This window comes from Ambystoma mexicanum, chromosome 7q (genome assembly GCF_040938575.1).
Source record: "Ambystoma mexicanum isolate Mex_15411 chromosome 7q, UKY_AmexF1_1, whole genome shotgun sequence".
Classification (NCBI taxonomy): domain Eukaryota; kingdom Metazoa; phylum Chordata; class Amphibia; order Caudata; family Ambystomatidae; genus Ambystoma; species Ambystoma mexicanum.
Window position 1 is genome coordinate 787,398,077 of NC_090941.1, and position 17,295 is coordinate 787,415,371.

The 17,295-nt window shown below is 47.2% G+C and overlaps 1 protein-coding gene across 3 annotated transcripts in view; it reads right to left on the reverse strand.

Annotated features, from left to right (window-relative positions):
* The window catches only part of DYNC2H1 (dynein cytoplasmic 2 heavy chain 1), a 3,314,293-nt gene that overhangs the window by 622,961 nt on the left and 2,674,037 nt on the right, over window positions 1–17,295 (reverse strand). For all 3 annotated transcript variants that reach the window (XM_069639013.1, XM_069639012.1, XM_069639011.1), the window contains one exon: window positions 4,451–4,516. In XM_069639013.1, the coding sequence (XP_069495114.1) occupies window positions 4,451–4,516 (66 nt within the window). The remainder of the gene's footprint in view (window positions 1–4,450; window positions 4,517–17,295) is intronic.

A 17,295-nucleotide genomic window follows, 5' to 3' on the forward strand; every position in this document is an offset into this window, starting at 1 on the left:
CCTCAAGGAGCAAAGTGCCTCCCTCCTCTAAAAACAAGCACCACGGAAAACAGTCCCATAGCTCATAACAAGACATAACAAAGTTAGCTTTCCCAGCAGAAATGTCCTTGACTGCATACCAGGTTTGGAAAGCATGTTGTCTTCAGCATCGTGAATCTAGCTCTTAGCAAAATGAGTGCAGCTTTTCACTGCGGCATAAAGTAAATAATCATCATGGCTCCGAGCGCTCCCAGAATGCACTGCGCATCAGCGCCATGTTCTAGCTCAAGCATAACAAAAGGGAATGTCCAATCCACCAGAAACGCGTCCCCCAGTGCACCATTTGCTGGAAATTCCCTTTGGCAAAACTGTCGCAAGTCCTGTTGGCTTCCGTGACTAACAGATCCACTGCTGGCGTACCCCAGAGAGCCAAGACCTCTTCCAGGACCGCCTGACACACTTCCCACGCGTGTGAGACCGTGCTCTGCCTGCTAAGAGCATCCTCCAAACCGTTCTCTGTCCCCACCAAATGAACTGCTGAGACCGAGATTTGATTCTCTAGCAACCAGAACCACAGTTGCATCGCTTCTGTGCAGAGGGGATGGGAATGCACTCCACCCTGCTTGTTCAGGCAGTGCATGGCCACTGTGTTGGCCGTCAGAATCAGGACATGCTTCCCCCTGAGCGATGGGGCGAAGGCCTTCAGGGCTAGCCTGATGGCTCGCAACTCCAGCCTGTTGATATGCCACTTGTCCTCACACAGTCCAGAAGCTGCTCACCTAAAAATCCTTGCAATGAGCGCTCCAACCCTTCAAGGACGCATCCGTGATCACTGGGGCCTGAGGCTAAGGAGGCCAGAAGGGTTCCCCCGGCATAAGATTCCTGTGCGTGTCCTTCCAGCTGAGTCCGCAAACTACCTGGCTGGACAACCTAAGAGGATCCGAGAGAGCTTCCCGATACTGAGACCACTGGTCTCGTAGGAGCCACTGAAGGGATCTCATGCGCAGTCTGGTCTCTGGCACCAGGAAACTTCAGGAGGCCATGAGGCCCAAAAGGCAGAGAAAGGAAGCCGCTGGTAAGGTGGCGTGGTTCTGGAACAACTGGACTATTGGTTATACATTGTCTGCTCTCTCATCAGGAAGGAAGAATTTGTCTAGCACTGCCCCGATGAACTGGAGCCTTTGGACCAGTGTCATGTGGGACTTTTTTAAGTTCAGGGAGAAGCACAGCCTGTGCAGTAGCAGAGAGGTGTCTTCCAGGTGAGTCAAAACCTGTCCTGCTGACTTCACCCGGATCAGCCAGTCATCCAGGTACAGGGATACGTGGACTCCGGATCTCCTAAGGTGAGCCACGACTACCGCCATGAGCTTGGTGAAGACCCTTGGAGTGGAGGTCAACCCAAAGGGCAGCACTTTGAACTGATAGTACTTGTCCCCAATGATGATCCGCAGGAATTTCCTGCGCTTCTGATGTATAGGCACATGGAAATAGGCATCCTGCAGGTCTATGGATACCAGCCAGTCCTGAAGCTTGAGAGCGTGCAGAATTTCTTTCAACGTCACCATCCTGAATCTGTCTTTTCTCAGGAACTTCTTTAGAGCCCTGAGGTCCAGAATGGTACAGAGACCTCTTCCTTTTTTGGGTACCAGGAAATACCGGGAATACCAGCCTGACCATCTCTGTTCGGGAGGACCTCTTCCATGGCACCCTTCGACAACAGGGATCTCAGTTCTTCCTGGAGCTCCTGTCACAGTTGGATTGGGGGAAGTGGAGGTCTGTCTGGTGGTCTTTTTAGAAAAGGCAAACAATAAACCCACTGAATTAACTGTAGGGAGAGCCCACAGGCAGATTGCTGGAAGCAGACAGATCTGGAGGAAAGGTTTATACAATTTATTTAAGCAAAATTGTTTTCAGACGTTTTCTGAATAGACTCTAGAGGCCCCTCTACACCTTACTGGATGCGAGAAGCGCCTCTGTCCCTGCCTGGCTTGCTTGAGCTGCACCCTCCTGCCATAGGGTACGTAACGCCTATAGCCCCTGCATATGGAGGCAAAGCTGAAGGTAGGTTTGGCCTGCTGCGCTGCTGGACCCAGTGATTTAGCAGCCAACTTGGTTTCTTTAAACTTCTCAAAGGATTTGTCAGCTTTCTGACCGAAAAGCATGTCTCCCTCAAAGGGCATGTCCAGTAGCCTGTTCTGAACATTCGGGGAGAAGCTGGAAGTTTGCAGGTAGGCCTGCCGCCTCATTACCACTGCTGAACCCATTGATCGTCCAACGCAGGCTGCTGTGTCCAGGCCCGTTTGCAATGACTGCTTGGCTACCTCCTTCGCATCCTCCACTAGCTGTAAAAATCCATCCCGCATGGCACCATCAGAGATGTATTCAGCAGCACGTTCCGCAGCCTTGCACAAGCCGAAGGAATATTTTGCAAACCCGCAGGCTATGTTTGTGGCTTTGAGCACCATGCTGCCAGAGGTGAACACCTTTCTGGCCAATGCGTCAGATTTCTTTCCCTCTCTGTCCGGAGGTAGATTTGAAGTGGATGCCGCTGGTCTGGTAGAAATAGCGGCAGCCTGTAAAACCAGCCCTTCTGGGGAAGGGTGTGTGGCGAGGAACGAAGGGTCTCTTCTTGCCGGCCTATACTTCCCTGTAAAACTGCTTTTACAGGGGGAATAGTACAATGGTGCTGCCATAAGGAGGATAAAGAGTCCGCAATGGCTGGGTTGAATGGCATGTTATGCTGAACTGTGGGACCCTCATCCAAGATATCAGTGAGCTCATACCCGTGAAGAGGTGTGGTAGAGGACTTCAACCCAAGGATGCAAACAACCCTGTCAACCAGAGCCCTGACCTTGGAATTAGTATGAGTATAGGGCTGGCTGTGCTGCAACTCAAAGTCTGGGGAAGAATCTAGGCCACTAGCGTCCTGTAGACCTTGAGCCAGGGCCAATAAATCACCCTGGTCGTCGAAATAATCGATGCCACCCACTCCCGTGTAACCAGGGTCGACTTGATCATCAGGGTCATCGATGCCGAAAATACACTGTATCGAGTCAAAGAAACCCGATCTTGACAACAGTACAAACGAACCATTGCTGGCTGTCAGCGTTGAGGGCTTGACTGCCGACGTCATAGGTTCCGAAGCCAAAGCGGCTGCCGATGGTTCTTCCGGTGCCAAGGGACGCTCGGATGACCGATGGGTGCCATGGGCCTCGGCCTTGCAGCTTTCCAGTGATTTATGCCTAGAAGGCGTGACGGCCAAAGGTGTTTTTGACATCAACGACGGAGTGGCTGGCTTAGGGTCAGGATCACCGAGCGCCCCTTTCGCCGCCAAAGCTTGCTGGTCGGGGCCGGAGTCGCACCTACAGCAGCTTGCTGTCTAAACATTTGAAGCATAGAAGTTTTAAAGCTTTCGAGTGGTCAGCCCCGCGGAGTGGTTACCTCAGTCCGACGACAAGTTGGACATGCACTGATGACGGTGGTGCTGCTTCCTCTTCCGCGAAGAAGACGACTAGCAATGGCTCGTGGAATTACACTATTTCGTGGTCTTTTTGCAATGTTTTTCTTCCCCCTTCTCGAGGGTGGGATCCTTATTCTCGGCCTCGGAAGACCGGACGAGGGACAGCGCCAGTGATTTTGCAGATGCATCGACCCAAGGCCCGTTTCCCAGCCCTCTCATGTAGGGATTTTGGCTGCATTTTCTACACGACACGCACACCTCCATGTAGTGACCAACACCTAGACACCACAGACACACGTTGTGGGGGTCGGTTACGAACAGTTTGGCCTCGCAATCGCAGCATCGCTTGAAGCCCGAAACCTGGTGAGATGACATTGTGTCGAGGTTTTCTTAGGAAAACGACAATTCATTTTAAAAAAAGTTGAGAAAACTCGAAGTCGTGTTCCCGATGTAGAGTGCAAGGGCGTGGAAAAAAGGAACTGAAGCATGGGACGTAGTGACGTGCTATATATACAACAGCTGACATTTCTGGAGTCAACGATCGAGAGCCGAGCAAGACGGATCAACGGCCGAGTTGAGGTCCACTACACCCCCCTGACGAAACATTTCCAAAGCAGCCAAGCTGGATGATGGATATCTATCAAGGTGAGGCATCTGCGGGAGTAAGGCAATCCATTGACAGGGATTTTGGAAGAAAGGCATTTTTAAAGATGGTCACGGCTTTGATTAAGGTCTCCAGAGGCAGCTGAAATTCTGCCCTTTGCTGGATCGAGCAGCAGGCGTTGTGACATCACAACTGAAGCATAGTAACGGATGACAGAGCAATAGCAATGTCACTGTCTTATTACAGGTCAGTAGTGATGTCATAACTAGCCGGTAATAAGAAAAACATGTACAGGATTTTATACTGGCATTGCAGAGTGCAATGTATTATAAATGAATAAATAGCAGTAGTGAAAGCGACAAATAGCAGGGCACCCAAAAACATACAAATTAAGTTTGTCAACTTACATTCTCTTGAAAATGTTCAGGATGCATTCCCCTAACAAAGTGCAAAGCAAACATCAGCTGATCAGCCTGAAAGTAAAAAAAAAAGAAAAAATACATTTAGCAAAGTTCAGATCCCACATAAAAACTCTTTTTTTCATCACAAATGAAGGATACATTTTTAAGAGTTCCATATTGCCTGGCATTCAGAGACATTTAAGCATTTGAGTGCCTATCTACTTTCAGATTGACATGCATTTTCAGCATGTTGAAAAACATATATAGATGCATGAATACATAATGCATCAACCATTAAGCACGTGCAAGAGAAGAACAAATGAATTACCTCTCTGTAATGTTCTTTCTGATGGATGTTCCTCCCATCCCTGCCGAAGCTGGGTACTACCCCTAAAGGGAATTCAAGAAGTAATGTTTGTCAAACATGTGCAGAGAAGCCGATGTAGCTGCTTTGCAAAATGTCTAAGACAGGGACCCCCGCCCCCTTTGTTAGGCAGAAGTGACCCATGGTGAATTTGCAGAGACCATCATACACATCTTTCCCAGCCAGATCACAGCATTCTGAGATGCAGCGAATGGTCCACCTTGACTGTGTCTGTTTGGTCACTGCCCTGCCAGCACGGCACCTGCATAACACAAAAAAAAACTTGTCATCTTTCCTGACGTCCCTAGTCTGAGAGATGTAGTAGCTGAGAGCCTGCACCGGGTGCAGCCAATGGATTTGTTCTCAAACTTGGAAGTACGAGGCGGAGTAAAAAAACACTGGAAGTTGGATCTTTTGGGAGAGATGGAAGTCTGAGACCACAGTCAAGAGGAAGGAAGGCCTCACTCTCGTCACCTTCCCACTGGAGAAAAACAAATAGGTATGCTTAACAGATAACAACTGGACCTTACTCCCCCCCACCTTGCGGAAGTGATGGCAACCAGGAAAATCACCTTGATGGTGAGCAATCTAAGAGAACATGAATGCAAGGGTTCAAATGGAGTACCTATAAGGAATACGAACACTAAATTAGAATCTGATGCCAGAGCCACAAACTGACGCAGTTGAAATTGATTGCACAATATCAGCAGAAATTGCATATTAGTGGGAATTTTGAAGAGCTTTGCTCAGGGATTATTTAAAAGATTGATAAAGGGTCTAGGTATCCCATCACAGTGCCGCTCTGCAGGCCCGTCCGAGCCAAGGCCTCTGGATATGGAACAGGATATAGGATCCAGATTCCTCCCCCGGCACCAAGCCTAGAATTTAAGACATCTGCATGCACAAAGAGATTTAGTGGCAGGCCTCCTGGCTGACAGAAGTACGTTGAGGACATTTTTCGACAAGTCCAACTCCTTGTACCTCATCCTCTCAGCAGCCAGCATTAGGATTCAGGCTGCCGAGGTGCGGTGGAGGACACACACACCTGACTGAGAGAGCGTCAGGGAGGGCAGATGGACATGTCCAGCATCTCTGGGTACCACATTCTCTGAGCCCAGTCCGGAACAATCAAAATCAATATGAGCCTAAACAGGCATAGTATCCAGAGAACCAGCGGATTGACTGGGATCGACAGGGAATGCAGAATGGACGTTGAATGTCCAGTGGACTGCCACTACATCCCTCAGGGCTACCTCACAAGTACATTTCCGGGGGAAGACCAACTCACACTTCCTGCTGACACTGGATGCCAAGAGGTCCACATCTGAGAAAATCTCAACCAAAACTGGCAGAGTTCCCACTCATGGGAGGCATAAGTCTGTCTGCTAAAAGCTTACCCTGTGACATTTGCTGTTCCGTGAAGATGAGCTGTCATCAAAGAACCACAGTTGAATAGCTTCTCTGCTTGGCGGCAAGGACCGCACACCACCTCGCTTGTCAATCAGTACCAATACACACTTGCTCTTTACAGTGTGGAGGAAGGCAACCAGGGCTAGGCTGATCACCCTCAATTCCATCAAGTTGATATGCTCCTGAGACTCCAGGGGAGACCACAGTCTGCTCATGCCAAAGCAGATAGGTGAGGGCCCAAACCTCTCAAGGACACATCAGAGGCTGTTACTTGAGGCCAGGGTTGCCGAAGAAATGCTCTCTTCAACAGGTTGTCTCGCGGGGACCACCACACAAGGTCTCAAGAAACCCTGCTTGAGACTTGAAAAGGTCTGACATCTTTGCCTGAAACTGAGACCGCTTGCAAAGGTGAAGCCACCGAAACAAGCTCACCAGCAGTCAGCCTCCGGAACCACCAGAATGCGGGAGGCAATGAAACCCAGCAAGTGCAGGAAGGCTGAGGTGGGAATTCGTCCTAGGGATTGGAGGACTTGTACCATCCAGGAGCCGTTCACCACTCAGGCAGAAAGTCACTGCCAAAGCAAGTGCCCAAGACTGCCCCGGCAAACTGAAGGGACTGGAGCGGCAAAACCTGAGACATTCTGAAGTTTAGGGATAAGCCCACGCTGTGCAATAGGCTGCACATGCGGAACAGATAAGCTGATGCCTGATCTCGGGAGCGAGTTTGAAGTAGCCAGTTATAGTGGTAAAGAAAGACATGAATGCCTTTCTTCCTGAGGCAAGCCCCCACCATGGCCAGCAGTATGGTGCAACCTCTGGCTGACAAAGATAGACAGATTGGCAGGACTTTGAATTGGTAAAGGCGTTGGCCCTGAACGAATCTCAGCTACTTCCTGTGCTTCACCTGAATAGGCCCATGGAAGAACAAGTTACTTACCTCTGGAAATGTTCTTTCGACTGGATGTTCCTCCCACGTATTCCTCATCTTTGAAATGTGATATCCAACTTCAGCTGCTTTGGAATTCTTTTTTCGGGCAGAGGGCGCTGTGCGTCGATGGCGTCCACTCAATGTCCCACAAAGGCCTCCGTCTCGAGGATCATGCAATCAAAGGCATATATAGCATGCGCAGTGGCCCGTTCTGTTAATTCCCTTTACAGCAGAAATACCCGCATAACCACAGGAATGACCGTACTCAGCCTTGAAGGAACAAAAGCTATAATAGCATGGGAAATTCTACTGTGGGGTAGGTTAGGACGACAATGAGAAATACGTGGGAGGAACATCCAGTCGAAAGAACATTACCAGAGGTAAGTAACTTGTTCTTCGAATGGATTGTGCCCTCCCACGTATTCCTCATCTTTGATAGACTCCCAAAGCAGTATTTGATTTGGTGGAGGGAGGATAATTTGTATTTTATTTATCATGAACCGAGTGCAGGACTGCTTTACCAAAACTACCATCCTGACCGAGGGAACATTCCAGGCAGTAATGCTTTGTGAATGTGTGGATAGTAGACTACATTGCCGCTTCACAAATATTTTTTATTGGGACACCCCTTTGCAGGGCTGTGGAGGTAGCCATGCCCCTGGTGGAATGGGCCCTTAATGCTTCCGGGGGATCCTTCCCTGCCAACCTGTAGCATTCTGAAATGGCCAGAATGATCCATCTGGACAAGGTCTGCTTAGAGACAGCCTGACCCAGTTTGTGGTCCGTGTAGCCAATGAACAGCTGATCATCAATACAGAATTTAAACATTCTAGATATATAAAAGCTTTAAGCTCTACGAGGGTCCAACCTATGTAATCTCTCCTCCTCCTTGCTATGATGAGGTGGGGGATAGAAACAAGGCAAAACTATTGTTTGTCCTATGTGGAAATCAGAAATTATTTTGGGTAAAAATGAAGGTTTACCCTTAGAACAACCCTATCCTAGTGGAAGATAGTAAAGGGTGGCTTGGACGAAAGTGCTTACAACTCGCTCACTCGACAGGCTGATGTTAAAGCTACCAATAGAATGGTCTTAAAGGTTAACAACCTTAGGAGACATGAGTGTAAATGTTCAAAAGCTGCACACATTAGACATTTTAGAACCAGATTAAGATCCCAAATTGGAACCTGGAACAGAGATGGGGGGAACACGTTGGGGAGCCCCTTTAGGAATTGTGTCACCAGTGGAATTTTGAAGTATGAACATTACTCTGACGAGCGCTTAAATATGGGCAGCGCCACCAAATAGCCTTTAATAGTACCAATGTGGAGCCCCAGATTGGCTAAAAATAGCAGAAAAATTAAAAGATCCGTTGTTTTACATAGAAAAGGATCTACATTCCTTTCCCTGCACCAGTTGCAGAATGTATTCCAACTGCAACGGTACAAATACTGTGTTGCTGGCCTTCTGGCCAAACGCAAGATTTCCATTACGTCATCAGGGAGGTCCCAATCCTTGGATCTCAACCTTTCAGAAACCAAGCATAAAGTGTGAGTGTCTTGACCTCTGGATGGAGAACCCGACTCTCTGCTCATGAGAGAAGGTCCTCTCTTTGTGGAAGACATATTGGAGGACAGATGGACCTGTCCACAAGGTCCGGGTACCACGTCCTCCTGGCCCAATCTGGGGCAATTAGGATCATGTGTTTCCTGAACTTTCTCAACCTCCTGATCACTTGAGGAATGACGGGATTGGAGGAAAGGCGTACAGGAGTGAAAATGTCCAGTCCACCACAAACGCGTTTCCTAGAGCTCCTCTTGGAGGAAATTCCCTGGAGCAGTACAGTTCGTACTTCCAGTTGACACCAGTCATGAACAGATCCACTTGAGGGGTTCCCCAAAGGGTGAAGATCTCTTGAAGGACTTCCTGAACTAGTTACCACTCGTGGGAGACTGTGCTCTGCCTGCTGAGAGCATCCGCCGCCATGTTCTCCTCTCCGGCTAGGTGAACTGCCGATAGGGAGATTCCTTCTTGTATTGCCCAGTACCAGAGCTGAATTGCCTGTGGTAGTCCCTGTTATAGTCACCCTACACCTCCTCTCTTGTTGAGGTAGTACATTGCCACTGTGTTGTCCATCATTATCAGGACATTCTTTCCCCGTACAGAGGGCAGGAAGGCCTTCAGCACTAGTCTGATTGCCCTCAGCTCCAAAAGATTGATATGTAGTTTGGACTCTGATGGAGACCAACAACCGCTGACTGTTAGATCATTGGTGTGGGCTCCCCACCCTGTGAGTGAGGCATCCGTTACTACTGTTATCTCTGGCCATGGTTGCCAAAATTGTTCTCCCTTCAGAATGTTGTCCTTGCAGGCCCACCACAGAAGATCCTGTGCGACCCTGCTTGGAACCTGAAGTAGGTCCGACATCTTTCCTGAGAACTGGGACCATTGAAGTGATCTCATTCTCAGGCAGGCCTCTGGCACCAGAAAAATGCAGCATGCCATGAGGCTGAGCAACCTCAAAAAATAGAAGGCTGGTAGACACTGGGCACTTTGAAATCTGGTGACCATCTGAAGAATGTCTTGAGCCCTCACCTCGGGTGGCGAGCTCTTTCCCAAGGATGTATCCAGAACAGCTCAGATGAATTGGAGTTCCTGAGAAGGTGTCATATGGGACTTCTTGTAATTGAGGGAGAAGCCCAGTCTGTGAAGGGTCTGGCAGGTGACATTTAGATGATCCAGGACTTGTTCGGGAGAGCGTGCCCTGATCAGCCAATCGTCCAGGTTGGGGTAGACGTGAATCCCCCCCTCTCCTGAGACTCCCTCTTCATCTAACTGCTCATTCTCTTTGTAAATGGAAGATAGAGACTTAAAATAGTCTTTCCTGGGTAGTGGTATATAGGTTTTCTCAGGAATTAGGGATTTTGCAAATGATGGTTTCGACGCTGAAAGAGTCGTCAAAACTTTCTTCATTGGTGCCATAGATTTTACTGGGGCGCTCAAAGTCAATGGTCCAGCTGGCAATGATGGCGCAGCTGGTGTTGATGTCGACATTGAGGATTTGACTGGCGTAGAAGGCGCTGCCGAAGGTGTCAATGGCATCCACAACCTTGACCTCGACTTATGCTTCGGGCTCCACAGATCTTTCGATGAGACTTCATCGAATCGAGGCCTTGACGGCTCTCAATGCGGATCAGGCCTTCGTCCCGGGCTCTAGGATGCGCAGGATTTAGGTTTAGCCCTTTCCTTCGCGGCTTCTTTCACATTTCGGTAGGAGCATGACTTGGAGGCTTTTGTTTTTCAAATATTCTGAGCATCTCCGCTCTGAAGGCCTCTCACTCGGCCAGAGTGGACTTTTTGGTTGGGCAAGAAACCCTCTTGGGGGAAGCGTCTGACGACGAAATCGATGAAGGCGACCTACAGTGCCTTCTCTCCAACTTCTTCGAGGATAGATTTAGGGATTCAACCTACCTTCAACTTACCCTTACGTTCCTTCAAGGCCTTTCTAGTCATAGACTGGCCCTAGGAGCAGTCTGAGGAGTTATGGTGCACCCCGAGGCACCACAAACAGATTCGATGGGGATCGGTCAAAGACATTTTCGACCCACAATCCCGACATTTTCTGAACCCGGTCTTCGAGGTTGTCAGTGTAGATGAAGAAGGCATTTCAATTTCTCGAAATAACAAAGTCGTCACAGAAGTGTAGAAGCGTGCCGTATTTCCCGTAGCTAAAGCTGTCGCAGAAAAACAGAACTGAAGCCAAGGGGTGCTGCGTGTGCTATATATGACTTTGATTACATCATCCTCAAGACAGAGACCTAAGAGGGACATCGAGTTGACACCATCAACGCACATCGCCCTCTGCTGAAAAAAAACATTCCGAAGCATCTGAAGCTGGATATCACTTATCAAAGATAAGGAATACGTGGGAGGACACAATCCATTCGAAGTAGGCATCCTGAAGATCTAGTGACACCAACCAGTCTTGAAGATAAAGGGCTTGGAGGATCTGGACTACAGTTACCATATTGAAATTGTCCTTGCACAGGTACAGATTTACAGGTACAGGCAAGATCCCTCCACTAACAAGGCTCTTCTCTTTAGAACTCTCTCCTAGGTACCATTCACCTAGAAGAACGAATGACTTACCTTTGGTAATTTAGTTTCTGATGGATGCTCTTCCCAAAGATACCTCATCTTAACTACCATCATTTTTCACCAGCTGGGGGTGAGATGTGCCTCGACCTCAACCCTCTTTGAAGATCCAATCCTTGGCTCCGGATGTGACAGCATCCAATTTACACATATGACGTACCACGCACCATGACCTCAGATGCATGCAGCAGCTGATTGAATTTTAAAAAAAACAGTAATACAAAGCTCCTCCTCCCGCATTGCAAATATTATCTGTCTCTATGTGGGACAGGATAGGAGGACAATGAGGCATCTGTGGGAGGAGCATCCATCAGAAACTAAATTACCAAAGGTAAGTAATTTGTTCTTCTAATCAATAGCATCCTCCCATAGATTCATCATAGTAGATACACTCCGATAGCAGTTAGTGGACATGGAGGAGGCGAAAGAGCATAGGAAAACTCGGCCAGATAAAAAGATTCATTAGAACTGCTCACCCAAAACTAGAACTGATTGCCCAAAACTAGCCTCTTGAGAGGCCATATAGTCGAGACAGGAATACTTTGTGAAAGTTTGCAAGGAAGCTCACACAGAAACTTGGCAAATGTATAGTGCTGGAAGAACCCATTTGAAATCCTGAGGCGGCTGTAACTCCCCTGGTAGGATGAGCCAGAACGCCTTGGCACACTTCCTTGTCTATTAACTGATAACACTCTGAAATGCAGTGTTTTTTATACATTGATACAATTTGGCTAGAGATGGAACAGCCGTTCTGTGTTCCAGCCAAAGCTATGGCTATGAAACGTTGGTCATCTCTCTTGAAATCTTTGGACCTAGCTACATAAAAAGTCAAGGCCCTGTTCGGGTTAAGATGATGGAATCATTCCTCCTCCTTAGATGGAAGAGGATGCTGGTAAAGGACTGGTCATTTATTTTTGGCTCAGATGAAACTCAGAGACCACCTTAGGTGAAAAAGAGCTGTATTCTTAACAAAACCTTCACTTTTGAAAAAAACAAGCAAGGAGGTTTTACTGAAACTACCTGCAGCTTGCGTTGTCTTCTGGCCGATTTCAGACTGTCTTGAGCATCCAGACTCACATTGGGCAAGAGTGCAGCTGGTCAAAAGGAGAGCGCATGATAAAAGAGGACCAGAGTCAGATCCCAGGATGGGACTACAAATCATCTTGGATGAAGAGAGAATTGTTGTTGTTTTCACTCATTCGGCGCGTGTGCCGTTTATTATGGTGGGATTTACCCCATTGCCTTCTCGGCACCGGAATAATGCAAGGTTTGTGATTTTCATTTCTTCCAATGTTTTATTTTCTCGAATTCATCAATTGATGACATAACAGTTGGTGCCGACACGTGTTTCGACTTAACAGGTCTTTTTCTAGGCTACCATTTTTTTTTTTAATACATAAGGATTGTATATATATTTGGTGACAATATAGTCCCCAGTTCGGGCATTCACCATTCATGTTTGTGTTGATATCGTGTGACATTTGTGTTGTGGACACATTATGTGTGGGTGAGTCCCAGTGATATTGGTGTATATAGGCAGGGACCTAGACACCCACGGCACCTCCCTCCACGAACCAGAACTAAACTCAAATGCACACCAGTGCAGCCTCCTGCACAAATTCAACCTGAACGTCCGCGCTAACTTCTAACAGCACCTGGGACCCTTCCTACACTTGCCACCTCCTGTGGCACTTGGCAGGAAGGGGCACCATACCACAAGAATGGAACACTCACCCCAACGCCGTATGTATACCACAGGGAACTTCGTCACGCCACTGTGGCACTCTTTTAATCAACTAAGAGGCAGTGGGTAGGCAGGGATCTACACACCCACGGCACCTCTCTCCATGAACCAGACCGAACGCAAACGCACACCAGTGCAGCCTCCTGCACAAATTCAACCTGAACGTCCGCACTAACTGCTAACAGCACCTGGGACCCTTCCTACACTTGCCACCTCCTAGGGCACTTGGCAGGAAGGGGCACCAGGCACCATACCACAAGAATGGAACACTCACCCCAACGCCGTATGTATACCACAGCCAATCCACAGCCAATAGGAGAGTCACTGTCAAAAGCGCTATACGCCAATCAACCAATGTAGGCATGAAGCAGCGCACCAATGTTCGGAACACACAGGGGTATAGACCAACCGGGCACGCAGCCAGATGCCCGCCATCACCAAATAGGTCAGCTTAAGCATATTATATACACGATCATCACGTTAAGCACTAAAGCCCTTCCCACGGCAGCCGCCCAAGGCGAGTGAGGGAAGGGTCCCAGGGCACCAGTGCCCTTATTATACCATTCACCTTGACAACCGAACCTTAATTGGGCACATCACCACCGTCGGGAGCGCACAATGGTCACATCTGATGCTAGAAATAAACTGAAACACGGAATAATGTCTTCACACTATGGCCATCAGTTCAGTCATTGGGCACGAACTATTTACAATAGTGTACAACATTTCCTTTCCTTAGGTATTGACCTCTAGTAACCATGCAATTGGGCGGACCGAGCCCTTGCCAACCAAATTAACCAGTCACGAACTGACCTGCCCACAACAAGCAGGAGACAAGACAATCCCACCTTATTACCTACCAGGTGAGACCTGATACTACTGACTTAAGCATTACCTAATACTCCAAACCAGTTAGGACCATGTCCAACCAAACCTGCGGAAATCTTTTCTTTTCTCTCCTTAAACTTGTACTAAATACTATGTATTGAAAATTGTCTTTTGTTGTAAAATGTATGAACTAATCTGCCAATCATTATGAAAATGTATATACACCAATATCACTGGGAATCACCCACATGTGTCCACAACACAAATGTCACACGATATCAACACAACCACGAATGTTGAATGCCCGAACTGGGAACTATATTGTCACCAAATATATATACAATCCTTATGTATTAAAAATAATAAATGGAAGCCTAGAAAAAGACCTGTTAGGTCGAAACACGTGTCGGCACCACCTGTTATGTCATCAATTGATGAATTCGAGAAAATAAAAGATTGGAAGAAATGAAAATCACAAACCTTGTGGAATTGCATTATTCAGGTGCCGAGAAGGCAATGGGGTAAATCCCAGCATAATAAACCGCACACGCGCCGAATGAGTGAAAACAACAACAATTCTGTCTGGACACACACAATAGGCACTTGTCCGAGTAAGGAAAGACCCACATCTATTCCCTCTGGACATGGTCTGTCACCACAGGCTTTAACTTGGTGAAGACCATTGGGGAGGGGGTCAAACCGAAGGGTAGTATGTGGAATTGGTAAAGCGCAATTTCCAATTATGAACCTCTGGCACTTCTGGCGCACTGGATGAACAGGCAAATGAAAATAAGAATCCCGAAAGGGCCTGAAGGATCTGGGTCACCATCAGCATTTTGAACCTGTCTTTCCTCATTACCTTGTTCAGGAGTCAGAGGTCCAAGATAAGAGGAAGGCATTTGTCCTATTCGGGGACCAAAAAGTAGTTAGAATACCAACCCCTTATCGATTCACCTGGGGGAATTGGTTCCATGGCTGCCTTCAAAATAAGGGTCCAAGACACAGCCAGTAAAGGGGACACTGGGGACAGAGGAGGCGGGGGGCATTCTCCAAGGCAGGTGGTGGTCTGGGGACTTCCTGAGGCATGAAAGGAAGTACTCTTGGGCACCAGTTTCAAGGCCCACATATCTTTGGTATGCACCACTTGCTCAGGAATGTAGAAATTCTCCACCCACCCCAGGGCCCAATGTTCTGAAGGAACCTCAAAGTGGTTTCTGAGTCATTGTTAAGGAAGGCACAGCAGATCCTTGGGACTGACTTTTCTGAGTCCACCTCTAACCTATACCTGGCAGGGGAAACACTCTTGTGCGCATTTCATGGCTGCAACATTGGTCTTACCCCTAAGGGGGAAGGACTAGAGCTGTCTAAAATCATGACCCCTGCCTAAAGATAAGATGGTGGAAGCAAAGGGATGTACTGGCACCTGTTACAACACTAGCCTTAGTGACTTTGCTGTTGTCTTGGACATTTTGAATTTTATGAGCGATTCATCAGCTCTCACTCCAAAATGCTCTCTGCCATCAGAGGATATTGTGAGTGGTCAGGAATGTGAGGCGGACAACTTTGTAAAGAGTTTTCAAAAGATGCCATTTTATAAACTCAAAAAGTTGGATAAACGCCTCACTATCCCTACCCTGATGAGGACTTACCTGCCTAAAATAAACAAAAGGTTTCTGTCCCTCACACTTGTACATACAACTCAACAAAGCAATACATAGGAAGTTCAAATACATCAAATATAACAGTTAGATTCACAACCTAATAACAGTCTCTCCCTATAATTTGAGTGAATTCCCCTTCCCCAGATTCAAGCAGGATTCTACTGAATAGTTCCAAAAGGATAAGGAACTCCTGTCTTGTAGTAAAGTTACAACTCAGTTCTTTTGGTTCCAACTTGAAATCAAAAGTTCTGATACAGTTCTGTTTGTTCAAGTTTGAATTCAACCAACAGTTAAAAAATGTTCAACAAGGTTTTCCTCTTTCTATTTGTAACAAAGAACTCAAAGCAGCTTCTTCACATAGACCAAGAAAAAAAAATGTCTTTGTCGGGATAATTCTGCAACAGTTCACAAAACAATTGTTTTAACAATTGTAGAGGACTCTACAGCAGTACACACAGTACTTGCTTCAGTAATATTAATTAGTCAGGGTGATTCTGTAACAGTTCACAAAACCACCTTAGTGGTTCGGGCACTTCTTCTTCAAGAATTTTAACCACACCACAGTACCTCAAAGACTTCCACCTGGTCTACACAACTGCCAGGCCTACCACTACAAGGTCCTCTACCCTGGTGTACTCTCCTGCCAGGACAGAATAAAGCTACCAGCTACAAGTTATCTTCAAACAAGTTAGAAAGGTCTCTTGCTTCACAACTTCAAATTTAAGTATTTCTTCTGGGGAAAACAAGAAACACACTGATGCTGTTTGTTATACTCTTGTGCTTGCCATTCACAATGCAGGTTATGCCCTAATCCTTCTGAATACCTTCTGTCAGAAGGACAGCCCTCTTGCCACCCTTGATTTCCCCACTTCCACATTAACCAAATGCTTACACTTCTTTGGCTCTGGCAATGTGGGTTTAAGATAGTTCCTCTTATGACCTCTAGAATGTTTTACAAACAATGTGATTCTTAATTGTCCCCTCTTGGCTTTGGCAATGTTGGTTCTTTTTAACTTGTCTTGGTATGATTATCTTTTGGCTTTGGCAATAGATGTTTGTATTTGTTTCTTGTAATATAGCCCTCTCTTGTTGCTGGCACTTATTCTGATCTACATTAATACAATCACAACTTTTAGTCTGTTTGTCAAGTTCTCATTCTGTCGATTTCTCTACTTTACATCAGCTTGGTTTTCAAACGGATTGTTATTCAACTTCACATCAGTTCGGTATTAAAAATAAAGTTTTTTTTGCCACTTTATTCTTTTTTTTATTAAATCCAAACTTAGGGCACCCCGGCTTGGCCAGCGGGCAATCATGGAACGCTCCTGGGTTACAGTACACCAGGGAACTCACTGAGTCTGGCGTACGCGTCCGCTCGCTCTGCTGCCTCCAGGTCTCCTGCTGCTTTGCGTTGCCAGGGAACCGTCTTCCTTCGTTCCCCTGCGGCCCGCGACTCACAAAAGGAGCATTGTTTGCTCCAGAGAGTGGGGTACATTTACCCACTCAGCAGAATCCCCCTCCATCACCAATCTGCACTTCAGCAGTTACCAGCAAAATGGCTGCGCTGGCACTGTTGAGCACTATCGCCTTGCCTTAAAACTGCATTTTGCAGCTACAAAATAATGGTTGCACTGTCTTGCCAAGCACCTATGGGGCAAGATGAAACAGGGAACACACCGAGAAAGGCTGCCAGTGTGTGTGTTCAAACTCTTCAAAAGAAACCCTAGCTCTCTGTGCATGTGTCAATGTCAGTGGACTTGT